Genomic DNA, 18,268 nt, shown 5'->3' on the forward strand with positions numbered 1-18,268 from the left:
CTTCGCCGATATTCGTCCACAATTTCACGGGAGAGCGTTTCATCGTTCAGATTAGGATTACAGTTTTTGAGGGAAGAAGCGAATTTCGAATAAATCGATAAGCATTTGAATTTTGATGAATCATTTGGAAAAAAGTTTTTTCAAATTTTTTAATTGCGTATTATTTTGTAAAGATATTAGAGAGAATTTTTTATTTTCCTGGAAGAGGATAAAAATTGTCCGTTACGAATCCTTCAATTTTTTGATCTTTGAAAAATGAAATGGAAACTTTTTCGTAACAAAGCTTGGAGGGGGAGGCATAACGGAAGGATATTTTCAATTCTTTGTATCATTCAGGAAATTCCAAGAGCGTTTGGAAAACGCACTCTTTTTTAGCTCATCGCGTGCAAGGATTTTTACGGATGCGTTTATAAAACGTATGGATGAGACAGCCGGATTGTCGTTCATCGTTTCATCTGCGATATATTTTTTCGCTACCCTTGTTTACACAGTCGGGAACTTTTATTTGGAGCGTTGTTTGAACAACGAGAACTGTTTCATCCATACACCACGGTGCAGATAGTAAAAAGTTTCGAGCACTCAGCTAAATGTGGTTCTCGAAGCTACTGCTTTCTGTCGATCAAAAGCTCAAGGAGGCGTGACTTATGTACAGAGAATGATGCGAGAATGATCGTATGTATTTTTTTTTTTTTTTTTACTCGTCGAAATCGATTTCTGCAATAAATAATGTCATAATATTGAACATTAGCTGAAGGGTTTTCGAGTAAATTTTAGAATGCGAATGATACGCAAAAATTTGCGTAAAATGGAGAGAAAAAATTTGTTTTTGGTAACGAGACAATCATCGTCCCAGATAACTTCCGAACATGGCTTCCGAGTATCGATATTCACCTCGAGATTAAGACATATCCTCCGAGTGTGCCATTTATTATCGTGGAAACGCGAAATCTACATGCATGCATCTAAAGTGCAAGTGTATCTCTTCTAAAAATATCCCTCTATCACGACATTTCAAAACGTTATTTTATTGTTTTGTGTCATCGACACTCGAATTTTTTCAAGACATCATATAAATTGGATTAAACATTTTCTTTTTCTTTATACATAAAAATGTATAAAATTTCCAATCACATTTTTTTCAATAAAAAAAAAGAAATGTAAGTAGAAATCGAATTTTAATTAATCGCTATTAAGAGGAAGATGGATAGAAGATCGAATACTTCTTTGCATCGTATATATTGAAGTGTATATATATCCATTCCTCTTGATTATCATGGAATTATCCATTCGACGGAATGAAACCGGTCTTATTCCATCATCGTCTTTCGAAGAGCGATTTAAGTGCAACTGAAATTAAATCCCGCCCCTCAGTTCTGCCCCATTTTATTAAACTTCTTCTCCGTTTCTAATTCCGAAATCATATTATCCGTCAAAGAAAATCCAACTATTCCTGAAATGGAATCGTTAGCATTGACCGGAAGCTGGACGATTCGCTTGGTTCTCTCGCTGATGAAACGTGAAGGTCGACAGATTAGAAATCTTTTGATCCACGAGTTTCAGGGATCTGAAGGGAATCGAGTCTTCTCAGAAGCGCGATTCGATTTTTCTTTCTTTCTTTTCTTTTTTTTTTTAAATGAAAAAATTTTTTGCATGAATTTTTTGGATGAAAATTTTGCAGAATCTCGTTCCAATTAGAAGCAATTTAATCTTTTGCGAATAATCGATGCTTTCAGGATCGACGCGCAAAGAGCTCCCGTCGCATAAAGGAAAAGTTGAGAGTGCACCTTCAGCGATAGAACGTTTACTTCCGAAATGAGGGAAAGTTTTTCACGTCGCGATGATTAATGACTACATCCCAACTGAGTTGTTTTCTTTCGCGATGCGTGTATTCGGCAAACTTCTCATAAATCATAAACTTTCGCGCAATTATTGTGCTTGATACATCGACTATTTTAGAGAAAAAAATAAAAAAGAATCAATCATCTCGTTCAAACGCACGAGAACAGATATTTCGAAATTTTTTAATAAGAGAATTTTAGAAATTCTTTCGCAAAATTCGCAATCACGATACATTCACTTCCAACCAACCTATCATTTCTTTAGAATTAAGAACCAAATCGAAATTATCAAACTCTCTGATTAATCAATGAATCGATTTTATAAAATCATTTCATCATCAAAATCGCTCCAAACTCTCTCCTTGCAATCTTTCGATACATCAATTATCAATTCTCAATATTCTCTTTCAACGACGAATTAACGATGAAAGTGAAAAAATACGGTTTCGATAGAAGAAATCTCGGAATCTCGTAGGCGCGAAAAGAGGCGTGTATCCATGGCCGACGACGTGGAAATGGGGGAAAAAAATAAAGTGGGGGGAGAGGGAAAAGTTTCTGGGTCACACTGGGTTGATTTTCAAACGCGAGACACGTTCTACGTTGCTTGATTTTCGGCCGAGATATTTCGCGGTATGTGGGTCAAGTGACACTCGTCGGTCCAGCCTGGTTCTCCACCGGGTGTTTAGCCGTCGAAATTATTTAACGTTCCTTGAAATCCTGCAACTTATTACTCGACCGCCTTCCCACATGCCTGTGCTGAGATTGGAAAATGGCGGGTCTGACGTGGAACGAGCCTCGTTACGTTGCTTTATGGAGCCCGGGGGTTTGTTTGATATCGTTATTGGGGTACAGTAGCGCCCGTGGCCGATCTCGCCACGAGTATCGTACCGGCTGGTTCTTTGAAAGTGGTTCTCTCGCGTTATTTGTTCGCTTCTTTTTCCGATCTTTGGAAATATTGCATTTTTACTTGATCTTACTTTTTTGTATCCTTTTTGTTGGCAAAAAAACTTTGTAAGAATCTCGACAATTGAAGCATAAAAGCTTCTTGTCTTGTTGGTTAGGTCAGATTTGAACGAATTTAAAACTAATTTGTTCCAATTATATTATTCTATCACTTTGTCCGATAGAATTCAGGATGTATCTGACCAATACAAAAATCTATCCGCATCTCTCTCCGACAATCTGTCCGACCAATGTAAGATTTATCCACTTCACTCGATGGAAAATCATAGACACTCCAGAAAGTTAAACGAAGTAATAAAGTTTCAATATTTACAGAACCCGGGAGCGCTTATTAACTTTATAAAGCTTCGAACTTTTTTCACGTTTCCATTCACGCGGAATGGAAAATATGTTTAACGAGACGCTTTCTAAAATTTTTCTCGATGATGCCGCAGCGGGTTGATACTTAATTTCCACGCGATGAAAAAGTGCATCCCGCTCAATTAACCCTCGGTTATTTTCGAGGGGGTGGAGGCCACCCGTTACAACGCGTCCGTCGCATACTTTTCCGCCGATCCTTTTTTTTTTTCGAAACTACGAAACCGCAACAGAAATCTCACGGTTTACGTCGGTTCACGGGTCAGATGTTACGTTAACGATCTCCCCTTTTCTCCGATGCGCAACGTTTCACCGCTAGCCACGAGGAACGCGCCTTGATAATTGCTCTCCTTCTCCCCGGCCATCCACCGGAGACGCTGCTTACTTCACGTACGAACCCGCTTGAAAATTGGAAGCCGATGGGCGTTGGTAATTGGTTGGAAGAATTCGTGCGACGACACGGAATTTTGAATGGCGATTTCACGAGCATTTTCGCGGTTATGCTACACCAATGATTATTATTCGAGGGAAAATTTGTATTTACAGATCGTTATGTGATAATTGGAAACTAGCGCGTGCCTCTATTGTGAGATAGTAAAGTATGATTATTGAAAAATTATTTGTGCACTATTCATTGTATATTCTTAATCGAAATCAAAGTTACAAAGCTCATGCAAATTTTCCAAGAGATCGTCTAAATTTGTCCGTTTTAAGAAAGGACGATCAACCAAAAGTGCTAAAAACTTTACATTTCTCTAAATTATTCTTTCATTAAAAATACACGCAAACCAGTTTAATACCGATTTAAAACCTGTCGTTGATACGACCCGTCCAATGATTCCACCTAAATCCCTCATTCACCACCAAACAGACTTTTAAATTCCCAACATCTTTTCACCCCCCCCTCCCTCCCTCCTTCTCCTAATAATAATTATCGCGCTTAACGAGGGCGCGGAAGACGGAAGCCCGGCAAAATACCCGGAATGAAGTTGTCGGACGCGCGAAATGACGCGACGTTGATTTATGGAGAGAAGAACGAGGCTTCCACGCGGACCACTGCCTCTCTTCCCGTGGAGCTCGTAAATCCTGGCCGACAACCAGGATTCCCTGCGGCCAGGATCCGTGCCCAAGGCGAGCTTCTGGTCCCCCGCCGGAAATGGGAAGTCGAAATCGTTGGAACGAGCAACGGGAAATTATGCGGCCTTTGGAAAATTTACGACGATTTTTCTAAAACCACCATCATCCTGCTCGTTTTTCATCTACGCGTCATCTTCAAATTTTATATTTCTTTCTTTTTGCGTGTACATGTGTGTGTGTGTGTGTGTGTGTGTGCGTTCTTCTTAACACGCTAGCAAGTTCGTTTGATGTGAGAATTTTTTTTGTTTAGTCCAAGCTGTTGACGTTAATCGTAGACAGTGTTTGTTTTTTTTTTTAACTTGCGTTTTTTTTTTAGAATTGAATCGGAATTGGTTAAGTTCGATCCCCTCGAGAGACGCCTATACGTGCCGGCGTTCGATCGACGAATGTTTCGAAAGGAAACAAAGATATAGTATAAATATATATTCTGTGTGTATTTATATATATACAGAGCTCTCCTTCGAGAGTTACGAGAAACGTAATTTCAATAATATCGTTTCATATCGTTCGTATCGTTTAACGTAAATAAATATAATTCGAATAAGTATAACTGAGGTTTAAACACGTGCACGTGTTACGATAATGATAAAAACATTAATTTTTAAGAAACTAAAGGTAAAAAACTAAATAATATCCGAATACTTGAAATTTCTCTCCTTATTAATTTCAAAGATCCAATAACATTCTACGCTCACTAAAAATTCTCCAATAACCGCGTATCTATTCATAAAGAAAAGAGGCATGCCTCCTATGTACACGTAACAAAAAATAAAAAAAAACACGTTCACTACACAAAACAAAAATTAAAATTACTAAGAAGAATCTGATAATCCTTTCGAAACTTTATAAATTCTACGTATGTGTGTGTACGTATATACACGTGAGAGGTGAACTAAGTGGGTGGTGGAATGTTTCTAACATGGAAAACTTTCCCTCTGTGGTCATCGATATGCTCGAAACAATTATTAACGAATCGATTATGCAAAACCGATCGAAACTAACTTCCAATAAATTCCAAAAAAAAAAAAAAAAAAAAGAAAGAAAAACTTGCAGAGACAACGAAATTTTAAAGATTAAATGTATACGGAATTTCTCGAAGGTTGAGCGGCTCGACGTTTCGAGAATCGAATCCACGAGGATGAGAGTTTATTCGAGGGGACACTCGAGATGTCATCGAGCATCTGGAATTTCAACAATCGCTACATCCGCGCCGGTTCTCGTCAAAAGCTCGAGAACCACCCCCTCCCCTTCGAGAGGCAAACTCGGGAGGTGGCTAACATGTTCTCGATTAAGTCGCCGGTGGAGAAACTAATTTCAAGGGAGGGTGAATCTGTCTGCCGTGGGGTGTGATGTGGGGCGGTTGGGTTGAACTTGGTAGCAATTCTAAACTAGCTAAACAACTCTTTCTAAGATACTCGCCGGCTCTGCGGAGTGCTCACCGATTGCAGCGGCCGTTGCAGCGTTGGATCTTCGTGTTAGTGGGGGGTGCAGGATGCAGAAACAGGGGAGATCTTTTTCGAATTTTCCAACAATTTTCTTGATAATTTTAAAATTAATGGTTAAAGTGTAACAAGGTGTTAACGCTTGTGTCGTAATGCAATTTTAATATTGTTGTTACGAATTTGAATTTCAACACTTCGATCAATTTGAGAAGGAAAATTTTTTAATTTTATGGATGTAATAGTGTAGTAGCGTGGAAGGAGAAGAATAAAGAGAATGAAAAGGAAATAGTGCGTCTTTTCGATGTTTCTGCATCATTTTCGGAAGTAAAATATCGTCGAGTATTGATTGACAACGACTCGAGATTTTTGAATTCTGGAAAATTGCAGCCGTCGGCGAGGAACTTTTTTTTTTCTTCGATGAATATATATATATATATAATATACACATTACTTCCTATGTACTCTAGATATTTTCATAGTACGATAAATCGCGTATGTCTACGTGAAAGCGTATCAACAAATCCAAGATAGAATATTAAAAAATCTAATGAATAAAAGGGAGAGGAGGAAAGAAAAAAAAGAGAGAAACGATGATAATAATAATAATAATAATAAGAAGAAAAAAATTAGAAACAAAAACTACCAATCGCATGCATTACATTGATTCAAAACAAGAGATAAAAAGGGAAATATTAAACATTCGAGGGTGATGCGCAGAACAGAGGAGAAAGCGTAAAGAATAGATTTAATTACTCTTAAGAGATAAAGAAAAGGAGTGGAAAGAATAAAAGGAAAAAGGGGGAAGGGGAAATTCGACATTCTAACAGAGAATAACAGAAAGTAAAAGTGTGATATACGGATACACAAGATGGCGGTACGACGATCGGTGAGCACTCCTGGTCGACCAGGTCCAAACGAGAAAAATCTCCAAAAAAAAAAAAAAAAAAGAAAAAGACAGGAGAGGAAAATAGAAAAGGGGACAAATGTTACTCAAAAATAATAATAACAAATAATTAAAAAAAAAGGGGGGGGGAAGAAGAAAGAAACAAAAGAAAAAAAAAATAGACAAACAACGGGCGAAGAAAGTTCAGTCAGGGCGGACCCTTAAAATTCCTACCTCCAGGGCGGGTGCTTTAGCCTGAAACACAAACGGCAAACCTGAAAAGAAATTCCGGCCAGATGGGGGGGAGGAAATGGGATTTTATATGACGTCGCGAAAAAACGAGGAACGTTGGAATCGTTGGTTGATTATTTTTACATTGTTATAATTAATTTGTTCGTGTTACATTACCTAGAAACGAATCTATCCGCATGTTCGTTTGTGTTTAACTTTCTTTTTCTCGGTGGGGGCAAAATCGATTTCGTGTTCACGGTTTATTTCTGGTAAATGAAATTGAGCGAATGTAAAAAAAGAAAGAGGCGAAAGATGAGTAGTGGAGAAATGAGGCGACAAAATGCAACAAGATGCCGCACGACTCGATGAGATGCAATTGCCGGATAGGAAGAGACATTTTCTCGCGAATCTGTTTGATTTTGAAATAGTAATAGATAAATTTAATGTTATATTTTTTTATATTTCGAAAAAAATTTTTTTCTCTCGCGTATAAAGTATATATAATACGCGAATATTAATTTTTCATTTTACGTTTCTTTCTATTCTCGGTAAAGATAAAACAATCACGGGATAGTAGAATTTTTTCAGAGAGATAAATTTCACATTTTCGTGATCGAAGATAATAACACGTTCGACCGAAATTCGAATCTCTGATATTTCAAACATTAGTCAAACTTTACCACATATTTTGATCGTTTCTATCCGAAATATTAAAACCATCGAATTTTTAAGCGAAATTGGCCAGAACGTGTCGAAGTATCATCGAATTTTCGAGGTACAAAATGTTTTCCAAAATCGCAAAAGAGCAACGATCTCACCCCATCCTTTCCTGTTTTCAAATCGAACGTATCGAATAATTCCAAAAAAAAAAAAAAAAAAAAAAAAGAAGAGAGAGAAAAAAATACGAACCTTCTCTCGTTTCGAATTTCCTATATCCACATATTACCGCGCTCGGATTTTTGTAACGAAATAAGAGGACAGTTGGAGAAATGACAGTTGGCGCGGTGTTCGAAATTAATTTTCATTTTGCTCGATGGCGAATCGGGGAATTGTCGAGAAGGGGGTGAAAGCGATATCTGTCGTTACCCGTTTCCTGCGTCTGCTCTTTTGCAATTCCTCTCTCCTCTGTTTCATAATTTCTCCTCTTTTCTCTTTGTCTCGTCCGAACGCGGGAATCGTCGTGAATTTTTCGCGGTACGGTGGAGGAAAGCTCGAAAGAGAAACGAGAGAGGGTGAAAAGGAGGGAGAGAAAAAGAGAGAAAGAGGAGGAGAAATGGACGAACAGGCGAGCGACGAGAGAAAAAAAAAAGAAAGAAAGAAAGAAAAAAAAAGAACGGACGAGAGTGACAGCAGATGAAAGAACGTAGAAACGAGATAGGGATGGCGTAATTGTTATCGGGCTCTCTGCGTTTCACGTGTGTGCAAGCCTGGCAAAACGTGTCAACTAACGTCAGCTGTTGCTTGAGGCCATTCCAGCTAAACGGGTCCGGAACAGTTGCAGACTTTAGTCAATATTTCTCTGCCTTCTTTTCTCTTTGTTCTACTTCTCTTTCTTTTTTCTAAATCTTTTTTCCCCTTCTTTTTATCGTTATTATTATTATTATTATTATTATTATTATTGCGTTTAGTTTAGTTTTGTTTTACTTTGTTCATGCTGTTTGTTTCAACCTTTTCTATTTTTTTTTCCCTTTTTTCTTTTTTCCAAGATATCTATCGTGTGCTCTGTTTCCGGGACGCGATGGACGACGTTTCGAGTGGGTGGGAATCGATCGAACGACAGCTTTTTTAGAGGCAACAATGAACCCTCTTAGAGGGGTAAGAACGTCCGACGGTTTTCCATTGTATCACGTGGAAACATCGTTTTCCTGTTTGAAACCGTTTCGCCGAGCACAAAGTCTATAGTGGAATGCTTTTTATAGTGGAATGCTGGGATCATTGTCTTTGACGATAATTTTAAATTTGAAAATTTTGTATTATTGTCAATACGTAGACTATTAATTTTATAAACGTAGCAAAAACATTAAAAAAAGAATAACAAGGAAAATAAAAAATACTAAACAAATAAATAACTTAATAAACAAATAAACAAAAAAAAAAAAAGAAAAGAAATAAAATTTTGCTCATAGAACATTAACGGAAATAATAATTGGATAATTTTATCGAAAAAATATAATTAGCATCTTCGAATAGTTTAAATTATTATTGTATCATAGAAAGAACATAATATTCTTTATTAAATTTCAAAACATCACTGGCCATTTTGCAACGGCGCGACACTGTTAAATGTAGGTCATCGATTTCCATCCGTGGCAGTCACACGTTAAATCACTATTCCAAAAATTCGATCGAACCGAACATTAACTACGTTAAAATATCCCAAGCGTGGAAAATGATCGATAATTTCGATTTTTCACCTCGTCGCTCGCGACCCTGAAATTTCTTCAATTTTCTCCTCGCCTGCTCGAATCGTGGAAGAATATTCGCGCAAACAACGATCAACCGTTCGTTCGTTCGTTCGTTCGTTCGTTTATCAATTAATCCCCGATAATCTGCCGGCAACGTCTGAAAGGTGATCGATTAAGCGCGCTGATGTTTCAATCCGGGCGGGGGAAGGGCATTGCTCGATTTAATTAAAAACTCATTCGTCGCCGCTTCGAGCCCCCCGGAAACAGAGCACCGGCGACAATTTCCGGCGGAAAATCAGTGAAAATCTCGTGTCTCACCTGTAGCCTGTAGTTGGGATCCTGTGTCGCCGCGTGTGCTGCTAGGAACGGGTCGTAATAAACGCTGGAAAAAATAAAAATCACGAATGTTAGTTCTCAGTTACTTTTTCCACTTCCACCTCTACGCCAACCAGTATCTTTTCGACAGTTCCTGCTCGTATTTTTCTTTCAACACGTTTTCTTTGTTCGTACATTTTTGCTCTTCGTTCTCGTTTTAATTATCGCGGTGGAATTATTTTTCTCACGATTACTCGACAATTCAAGAAAATTTAAATTTTTCATCTCTTCTAAAACGAACATTGCTCTCTTCTTCTCGAGAGGATTTCGATAATCGTAACATTGGTAATATTTAATACCGAGCTGTCTTTGACAAAAATGACGCGTCTTCGTTCTTCCGCCAAAAAGAAACTGGTCGCTCTCATCTGCAAGTAAAACAATTCGCGAAAAAGTAAGAAAGTGAGTATCGTTCTCGCGAGATACGAGATTATTCTTCGAGTTCGATGACCGACGAATAACAGCGCCGAAAGGATCGATTTGACTTTTTTCGTTTCATCATTTGAGGAAGGGAGAAATAGTTCCACAGTTTCCGCGACCCGATGAATTTCCACCCACTTCCACCCGATCAAAGTATCGCGTTTCGATCAAATTTCGAAACGAAACCGAAACCGCGTGCTTCTACCCGTCGAGGCCATCTTTTATATCTGACATATTTATTCATCGATTGTATCTCGTTCCACCGATTGTATCGAGATTCCCGATTCGATATTTCCCCATGTTTCACTCTTTTCAACGATCTTTCCAAATCTCTCTACGCGACAAGGATCGTCCTCCATTTTGAAGTTTTGAAAATACATCTTCTTCTTTTCTTCTTTTTTTTTTTTTAAATCGAACGAGAATATTCGCAAGTGGATCGACAAAAAAAGAATCGCGAGATAAAATCGTTCCCTCGTCCATCATTCTCACCGCCCGTCGAGTTTATTCGTCGCCGGTTATCACTACTTCTCGCCATTTCGTCGTTCGACGAAAATTCATAAATCACGCGTGAAAACGTATCGCCCGATGATCGGTGAATCAGGAAAGGAAGAAACCGATATGTAACGAACGATTTCAACGCGTTCAAACCCTTATTTATGAGTAATAAAACTGGTTGGTGGCGATTGATCGACGGGAAAATATGGCCGCGACGCGGAAATATCCGCGGTCCCCGCAATTTTCCATCGCCGGTTTTCATCTGGTGCGCGCCTGGTCCTGTCGAATTGTTTAATTAACGGCAATGCATGTATACAGCTATTTATCGATGCGCGACCGAGCGAGTTTCCGCACGGACGAAAAAACTGGTGGCGGGAATTCCGGTGTCAACTAAAAAAATCTGGAAACCATCGGTGTTATGATTGGCTGGTTTAAATAAAATACTTGAAAAATCATTTAATTCTTAATCCTTTCAAGACAATGTCGGGACAACGAGTTTGAAGAGTATTATCGAACGATTTCTTTTTCAACTCTTACTGAACAATTATGAACGAATTATTATTTCAAGTGTGATATTTTGTACGACGATATAATTTATTATACACGATTGTACGATATATGATTAATATATAACAGCTGTATCTTTGGCACTTTAGTTTAATCTTGAATCATTCGAGGAGCATATCAAGTCTCTATCACAAAAAAAAAGTAGTATATTTGTATTTCATAATTACAAATCAATTCCTTAAATAAATTAATCTCGAAAGGATCGAGAACAAACTGAATCTCGAAAAAAAAGAAATTCGAAAATCTCGATCAAGCTCGAACAACATCACGTCAATTTTCAACGATCCATCCAGTTTTCATGTTCCTCCCATAACCTTCTCTCACGACTTTTCCCCTTTTACGAACGAGATTTTTCGTAAATCCTCTCTCATTGACCACCGATCATCACGCCACGTCTTTAAAAAAGAAGATCATCGATCGACAGACAGACCAAATATTCGAAGGATCCCTGGAAAAAATAAATTCGTGGTTGGCTCGTGGGAGGGAAAGGTTATTATATCGTTTCATGCTGGTGATTTGTGAAAAGCAGGCTTGCACGCGCATGCTGCTCGCAACTGGAAGCGTGTTTGCTTTCGATGACACTCGATGATCCACGGCGGACAAATTGGCGGAATTTCTCGCGGTTCGGCGATCGGCCCGGCCAAACGAAAAAACTGAATCAGCTGTTGAACGAAGTGTGAATTTCCACGCGGAATCGCGGCGTGGTTGAATACTGCGTTGAAAAGAATCGGTAGGACGTGATATATGTGTATATATATATATATAGAGGAATTCGGATCAGTGATTTGGATATTATCGGACCTCCCATTGTTAAAAAATATTTTAGCCAAGAAGGTAGAGGGATCTGATCTCGTGTATAATAATATCTCGTACAGATCTGTTGCAAAGTAGTTTTTATTAGTTTCGTATGAATATTTGTTAAGAATTTTATCGAAGCTTTAAGGAGGAAGAAGTTGTAAATCGTTTTTGTACATTTTCTATGGATGTGAAGAGAAAATGTGAGCGAAATGTAAGTAAGAAATTTTTCAAATTTAAATTGAAGATTTTTATGTGAATATATATTTTTTTGATTCGATTTTTCATTTCTTTCTATTCATTTCAGAGATATAAGAGATTCGTTGTAACGGAATGTTGACATTGTTGAAGTGATACAAGACGATACACGGCAACTATATTCTCAGAACAACATTCTGAGAAATGAAGTTAGAGCTACAATTTGCTAGAACTCGAGCTTGGCTACGAACGTTATTATTCCCATCCTTTGTGCTTGGACAAACACTTGAACGACTTCTTCTGATTCTCTGAACACTCGGTGAAGTATATAGTCTCCTCTCGTTCACGGGCTTACACCGTGTATCTCTTAAACTTTGTCACGCAACTGTTTCAACTTCCAAACTTTCCCGGCTCCAATTAAACCTTTCGCCAGACTTCCTTCGAACCCGAGCCACAACTTTCCTACTTTGCAACAGAGCCGCGAGCTCGTGTCCCAGAACTTTGCCTCCCTCTTTAACGCGAATCATCTATATTCAATAATTTTCTGGGACTAAACATATTAGGTCATCTATTTAACACGAGTATAATGCGGTTGTACCGTGAGGAGAAGTTGGAACAATGGAAAGTTTCACGAAAGGGGAATAGAGAGTTAAGAATCGTTATTCACGAATCCGGGTAATAATCTAATACGAAATAGGCGATATACGCGTGAACGAAGTATTCCACCATTTTGGATCCTGTTCAAAATAATAATTTCGAAACAAGAATGAATTAAATCTCCAAAATAATAAATTGACATTCGATATACTAATCCGTCCTAATTCAACCCTCTATAACCAGAATTTTACAAACAAGCTATTCCTCGCTCTTAACTCAAGAACGAGAATATCGATACGCGCAAACGTAAAAATAATCCTGTTACAAAGGGTTACCTTAAGACGCTCCTTTCATTTAAAAAATAGAGAAAGAAAAGCTCGAAATTCCGCCATGACAGATCGCAACATCGAGCAACGAAAGGGGAAAATCAAAGATCAAGGGATTCGTTGCGACGTGTGAAAGAAAGGGGAGAGAAAAAAAGAAGTATCAAGAGAAATTTCCATCGAGCACGGTGCGTGGCAGGCATACGGCACCGGGTCGAGGTCTACTTACGCAGGTGCGAAGGGATGCAGGGCCGTAGCCGCAGCCGCAGCTGCGAGTGGCCCCGGGTTCCTCGCGAGGGCCAATGCCGCTGCACTAGTCGGGAAAGCCGCCCTCGCAGCGCCCACTCGTCCCCTTTGGATGGCGACTCCTCTCAGCGCCGCGGCTGCAACAACACGCACAAAGGCACATGCTAATGCTCGCCTACCTTTTCAACACCGTTCTCACGCCGTCGGTGAGTTTCCTCCTCCTCCTTGCCGGCCATCGCCGCTTCGCTGCTCTCCTTCCTTCCTCGCCTTTCTATTTCGCGAGATTTCGTGGGGGAGGGGGGGCTTTCCAGAAAGGAAGAGGGGGCGACGACGACGACGAGACGAGGTCTCCTTCTCGAAGAAATTATGGCTTTTCTTCCCATTTCGCGGGGTTTTCGAATTTTGAAGGGAAGAGAGGACGCCGAGGACGAAATTCGACCAATTTTTTTTCTCGTATTTACTCGTATATATATTCGTTTTTCTTCTCTATTTCGCGGAAAGGGTCGAGGTTTCGAAAGGAAGAGAAGACGAGAGACAAGTTTCCCTTCTTCCGTCTGTAATTTCTTCTCGAAAGAGGATGAATTTTCGAAAAAGAGAAGGCGAGAATATCCCTATTCTTTTCTCTTTTGCCGAGGAGTTTTACGTTTTGAGACAATGTTTTTCACGTTGAGACGTTGAATTTCAGGATGTCGAACGGGCGCGAAAAGAAGGATCTTTCAACGACTTGGATTTGGAAGGGTTGGAGAGTTCTCAACACGTTGGAGGAGACGTTTGCATCTTTTACACCCTCGCAACGATAATTGTTGCACTGATTTTATTTAATCTCTTATCTGCGTTTCGAAAGGATTCGAAGAAAAGAAGATTGCGAGTGGACACAATAACGGAACAAGAATGAAAGCATGGGATCCTCATGTTTTCTGCGAAAAATAACAAGAGGTTTGTATTAGAAAATTGGTTGGCCCGTCGAGAAAAAGTCGAGATTAGAAGATTCGTGAGAAAAGTGAGAAACCAACAACAACGTTCACTTACAATCGATCAAATCAGAAACAACTGTACACGAAATCGATCTTGAAAAATGAAATTGGAAAGAGAACGAGTCGAGATGAGTTAAATTTGAATTATCTCAATTAACGGAATCGAGACAAAAAAAAAGAAAAAGAAAAAAGAAAATGGAAAGAATAGAAAATTGGTGGGACAAAATAAAACAACTTTACAAATCACCTACGTGCGTCCTAATCACAAATATTATAATTTGCACCTTGTTACCTTGTGCCGTGATAATTTTGTTCGCATATCTGAACATAACTTATTCGACAAGAAAACGTATACAGAAGTATTTACTTCAAGGTGCACGCGAAACAAAACAAATCAATAATCAATAATAAATGAAGATGAAAGTATATTTCGAACGAAATGGAATTAAAACAATGTAAATAAGGATAATGGAATTGAAGAATACGAAGAAATGGATTAACAGACAAGAATCTGTTTTCTAGACAAATGATATCCTCGAACGAGATGCTTGCACGGATATTTCCGTAAAATTGTATTTGACCAGCGTTGAGACAGATGGTTACCATACTTCTTCTACCATGAAGCTATTTATAACATCTGACGATACTTGCAAACACGCGGAGCAGCAATTTAATGTAACCAAATATCATTATCGAGAAAATATATAAAAAGATTATACGAGCCTTGAAGTCTCTCTCGATTTACAATTTTTAACGATTTACACAATTTCTAGGAAGATCTCAGAAAAAAACAAAAATAATCTAAGATTTCTTATGAGATGGTAAATAAAATTCCCAACATAAAGATTCTAATTCTCCAAAGTAAAAAAAAAAACAAGAATCGAATTCGAATCTTTGACAAAACAATTCAAAGAAATACGTCGAATCTCGTCGAGAAATGGAACCCTCGAGGATGAGAAGAAATAAAATCCGGCTGATCAGCCAGGTATCGTGGAACAAAGTCCCTCGAATCCGACGATCTTTTGGTGAAAAGATACCTAAAGCACAGGTAGCTTTCAGTGTTTAACGACCACGGACGAGAAATTTGGTCGATTGTTCGAGCGACAATTAGGAAGAAATCGGCGAGCTCGTTCCGCTGATGGAACTTTTCCACTTCGAAGACGACGCCTCTTTCGGCGCCCGGAAATGGCTGCATCGTCCGCGTATCCGGCCCTCGATTGATCGCCACACAAACTCTCTCTCTCTCTGTCTCGTCCCTTTGATCCAAACAGTGGAGCAATAAAAACTGATGTTTCTGCCTACCTTTTGTCCGCGCCGTCACCGTGTGTGCGTATCCCTCAACTCTAACTCCGTGCCTTTAACGCTTCCGCGTGGTCCACGTTCAACTTCCGCCTCGAAGAGATCAAGGAGCGCTCGCGTGAATCGCGTCTATTGTTCCTTTTATGCGACGACCCTTTCTTTATCGTGTCGTTTACGAGAGAGAAAGAGAGAGAGAGAGTAGAAGCGAGTTGCAAAGCGAAATGTTTCTCGGTTAGCGCTTTTTAGTTAATGTAATCTAAGTTCGTTGTCACCGGTGTGACCCCTTTTTTTCATTTTCTTCTTCGAGAAAGCTTTTTCTCTCCCTCTTCTCTTTTTTTCGATTTTAATATCGATTAGACCCGTGTTTATGCAAAAATATCCTTCGTGGATTATATACAGTATTTTATACATTTTTTTTTTTTTGTACAATTTGATACACGATTATGATACCGTAGGGAGAGAACGCGTGTAATTACGTTATTCCTTTAAGAGAGAATTTTCGATATTTTGCTTTAAAAAGCATTTGCATTTTTATTAATTAAAATTGGAAAAATTAACGAATCAATCGAAACGTCGATATGCATAAACATCTGCAGTCTAATAAAAAATAATAATAACAATGATAGTAGAATTTTTAATTCGATTTAATTTTTTTTTTTTTTTTTTTTTGCAAAATTTAAATATTCATCACCCGACACTTTCGAACGCTCCAAATCTCTTCAAGGGACAGAGTCCCCCGTGGCGATTAGTTACAAAAAATGAGAGAAAAAGTGGCGCAGCTGGTTACAGGCTAATATAAACTTGATACAACGAGCAACAAGTAAACAACAATAACAATCAACAACAACAACGGAATAATTATTAAACAATCAACTACCGTGCAAGTGTCGCACGTGTGGTTAGCGCGATTTAATAAACGGAAGTTATAAAAAAACCGAGACCGATTTCGAGATTGGATGGTTACAATTATAGCCGGATCCGGCGCTATTTTGTGGTTACAAACTTGGGTGCGTCAAGAAAAACAAGACTAGAGCGTGATGCATTTACAGCAGGCACATTCCAAAAACACATTGGTTTGGGAGTTTGTGGGAGTTAAACAAGAAAATCGAAAATCGGCGTGACACACGACACGATCTGTGGTCGAAACTAATGTTCTTAGTGATAATTTCTCGAACGGGTTACTTGTTGTTGGAATTTTTCGAATTTATATTAACTTAAGCGATCAAAGAGATTGGATCTTCGGATCTTAGTGTTCAATTGGTAGTCAGAGTGTCGTCGATGTTCACGTTTATTAACCTGTTTTTGTATTTCCAATAATATCCGTATATTTTCTGGAAAGGTTAGAAATAAAGAAAATATGGACACAGAAAAAAAAAAAAAAGGAAAATTATCGAAAAACAGAGAAACATTTCAACAATTGTGATCAACAGGGATTCAGGTTTTCAAAAACTCGAAAATTCTGGTCTGAAAACTCTATCTACCAGTTGATACCAATTAAGATTTCTATTTGGTTAATAAGCAATCGTGTGCACAATGATACTTTTTACCTTAAACAATTTCATCTTCATCATTAGGATGTGCTTCGCATCTTCGGAACTTGTTTCTTAAATCGTTCTTCGTTCTCTTTAATCTCGTCGAAATCATCATTCCAAGATTATATTGCTCGGGTAGAATTTCGGGGAAGGAATTTCGGGCGAAAATTCAAAATCCGCCGGCCTATATCTTCATCGGATTTCACCGTGACGCGCACGTTTCCAATTAACGATAATTAATTAATCGGCTAACGACCGGATGCTGGCCGGAGGTTCGTGCTGATGAACACGGGCCGTGACAAGTTTGATATTCAATAACGGAACGTGAAAAAAAAAATTTCAAGAAAGAATCCAATTTTCGCGAAAATTATATTCCCTCGTTTTGCGCGCAAATATATAAATAAAAATAAAAAAAAAACTCTCCCAAAAAAAGAAAAAGAAAAAAAAAGATTCATTGTGCACGTTTATCGAATATCTTATTGAGATTTGCCTTATTAAAATTCCAAAGGGATTTTTGACGAAACGTGTGTGAAAAGGGGACGAAAGTATAAAAAGGAAAATAAAAAAGGGAAGAAAAAATCCACGCTCGACCACAGATCGATAATCGTCGCGCTTGCAAAATCGCCCTAAACGGCGATTCGCTAATTACGTGAAAGGAACATCGATATGATGCGTGCTCCAGAGAGAGCAAGAGGAGAACAAAAAAAAAAAAGAAAAGGAGAAGGAAAGAAAGAAAGAAAGAAAGAAAGAAACGGTGGTGCTCGACGAGCAGTCGTGACGAGGATGGAACAGCACCGCCGCTTCCGGTATATTCGACGTGTCTCGTTGTTTCGAACTCGAAGATCCCCTCGACGCCGTGTATCTCGCGTTTTCTTTTTTTTCCCCCTTTCGGATAAAACGCATCTTCGTTATTGTCTGTTTCTGCGTTGCACAATGAGGGAGAGGGCGACACGTCGAAGGAAGAGAAAGATTGGGACGGGAAATATGAACAGGAGGTGGAGGGGATGTACGAATCACGATGAATCTTTTCGAGAGAGATTGCCTCTTAATTCGATAACTTCTGTCAAATATTCTTTCGAATCGTGAGATTCAAATCGTTTAAATAAACGATGAGAAAGAAGACAAGAGTGGAAATTTTGTGGAAATCAAGAGAGATCAATTATTTGCAGTAGGGTATAATTAAAAAGATAATCC

The 18,268-nt window shown here is 38.7% G+C and overlaps 1 protein-coding gene and 1 long non-coding RNA gene across 14 annotated transcripts in view; one reads left to right on the top strand and one right to left on the bottom strand.

Moving 5' to 3' along the window:
• Nucleotides 1–18,268, bottom strand: part of LOC100868187 (RNA-binding Fox protein 1) — a 305,806-nt gene that overhangs the window by 9,466 nt on the left and 278,072 nt on the right. For 6 of the 13 annotated variants that reach the window (XM_012493722.3, XM_086909539.1, XM_086909537.1 and 3 more), the window contains 3 exons: nt 13,253–13,406; nt 9,575–9,638; nt 8,301–8,327 (listed from right to left, as the gene is read on the bottom strand). In XM_012493722.3, coding sequence (XP_012349176.3) covers nt 8,301–8,327; nt 9,575–9,638; nt 13,253–13,406 — 245 coding nt within the window. Of the gene's footprint in view, nt 1–6,854; nt 6,876–8,300; nt 8,328–9,574; nt 9,639–13,252; nt 13,407–18,268 lie in introns of all 13 variants that reach the window. The other 7 variants (XM_086909540.1, XM_086909538.1, XM_086909531.1 and 4 more) reach the window with 5 other exon arrangements.
• On the top strand, nt 11,245–16,480 carry LOC147657453 (uncharacterized). Its single transcript, XR_015292404.1, has 3 exons — nt 11,245–12,119; nt 12,213–13,475; nt 13,955–16,480. It is a non-coding gene; the product is annotated as an uncharacterized LOC147657453 (long non-coding RNA).

The sequence above is a fragment of the Apis florea genome, unplaced genomic scaffold, assembly GCF_048593485.1.
Source record: "Apis florea isolate Af1SG1 unplaced genomic scaffold, ASM4859348v1 contig_3158_pilon, whole genome shotgun sequence".
Taxonomy (NCBI): Eukaryota; Metazoa; Arthropoda; class Insecta; order Hymenoptera; family Apidae; genus Apis; species Apis florea.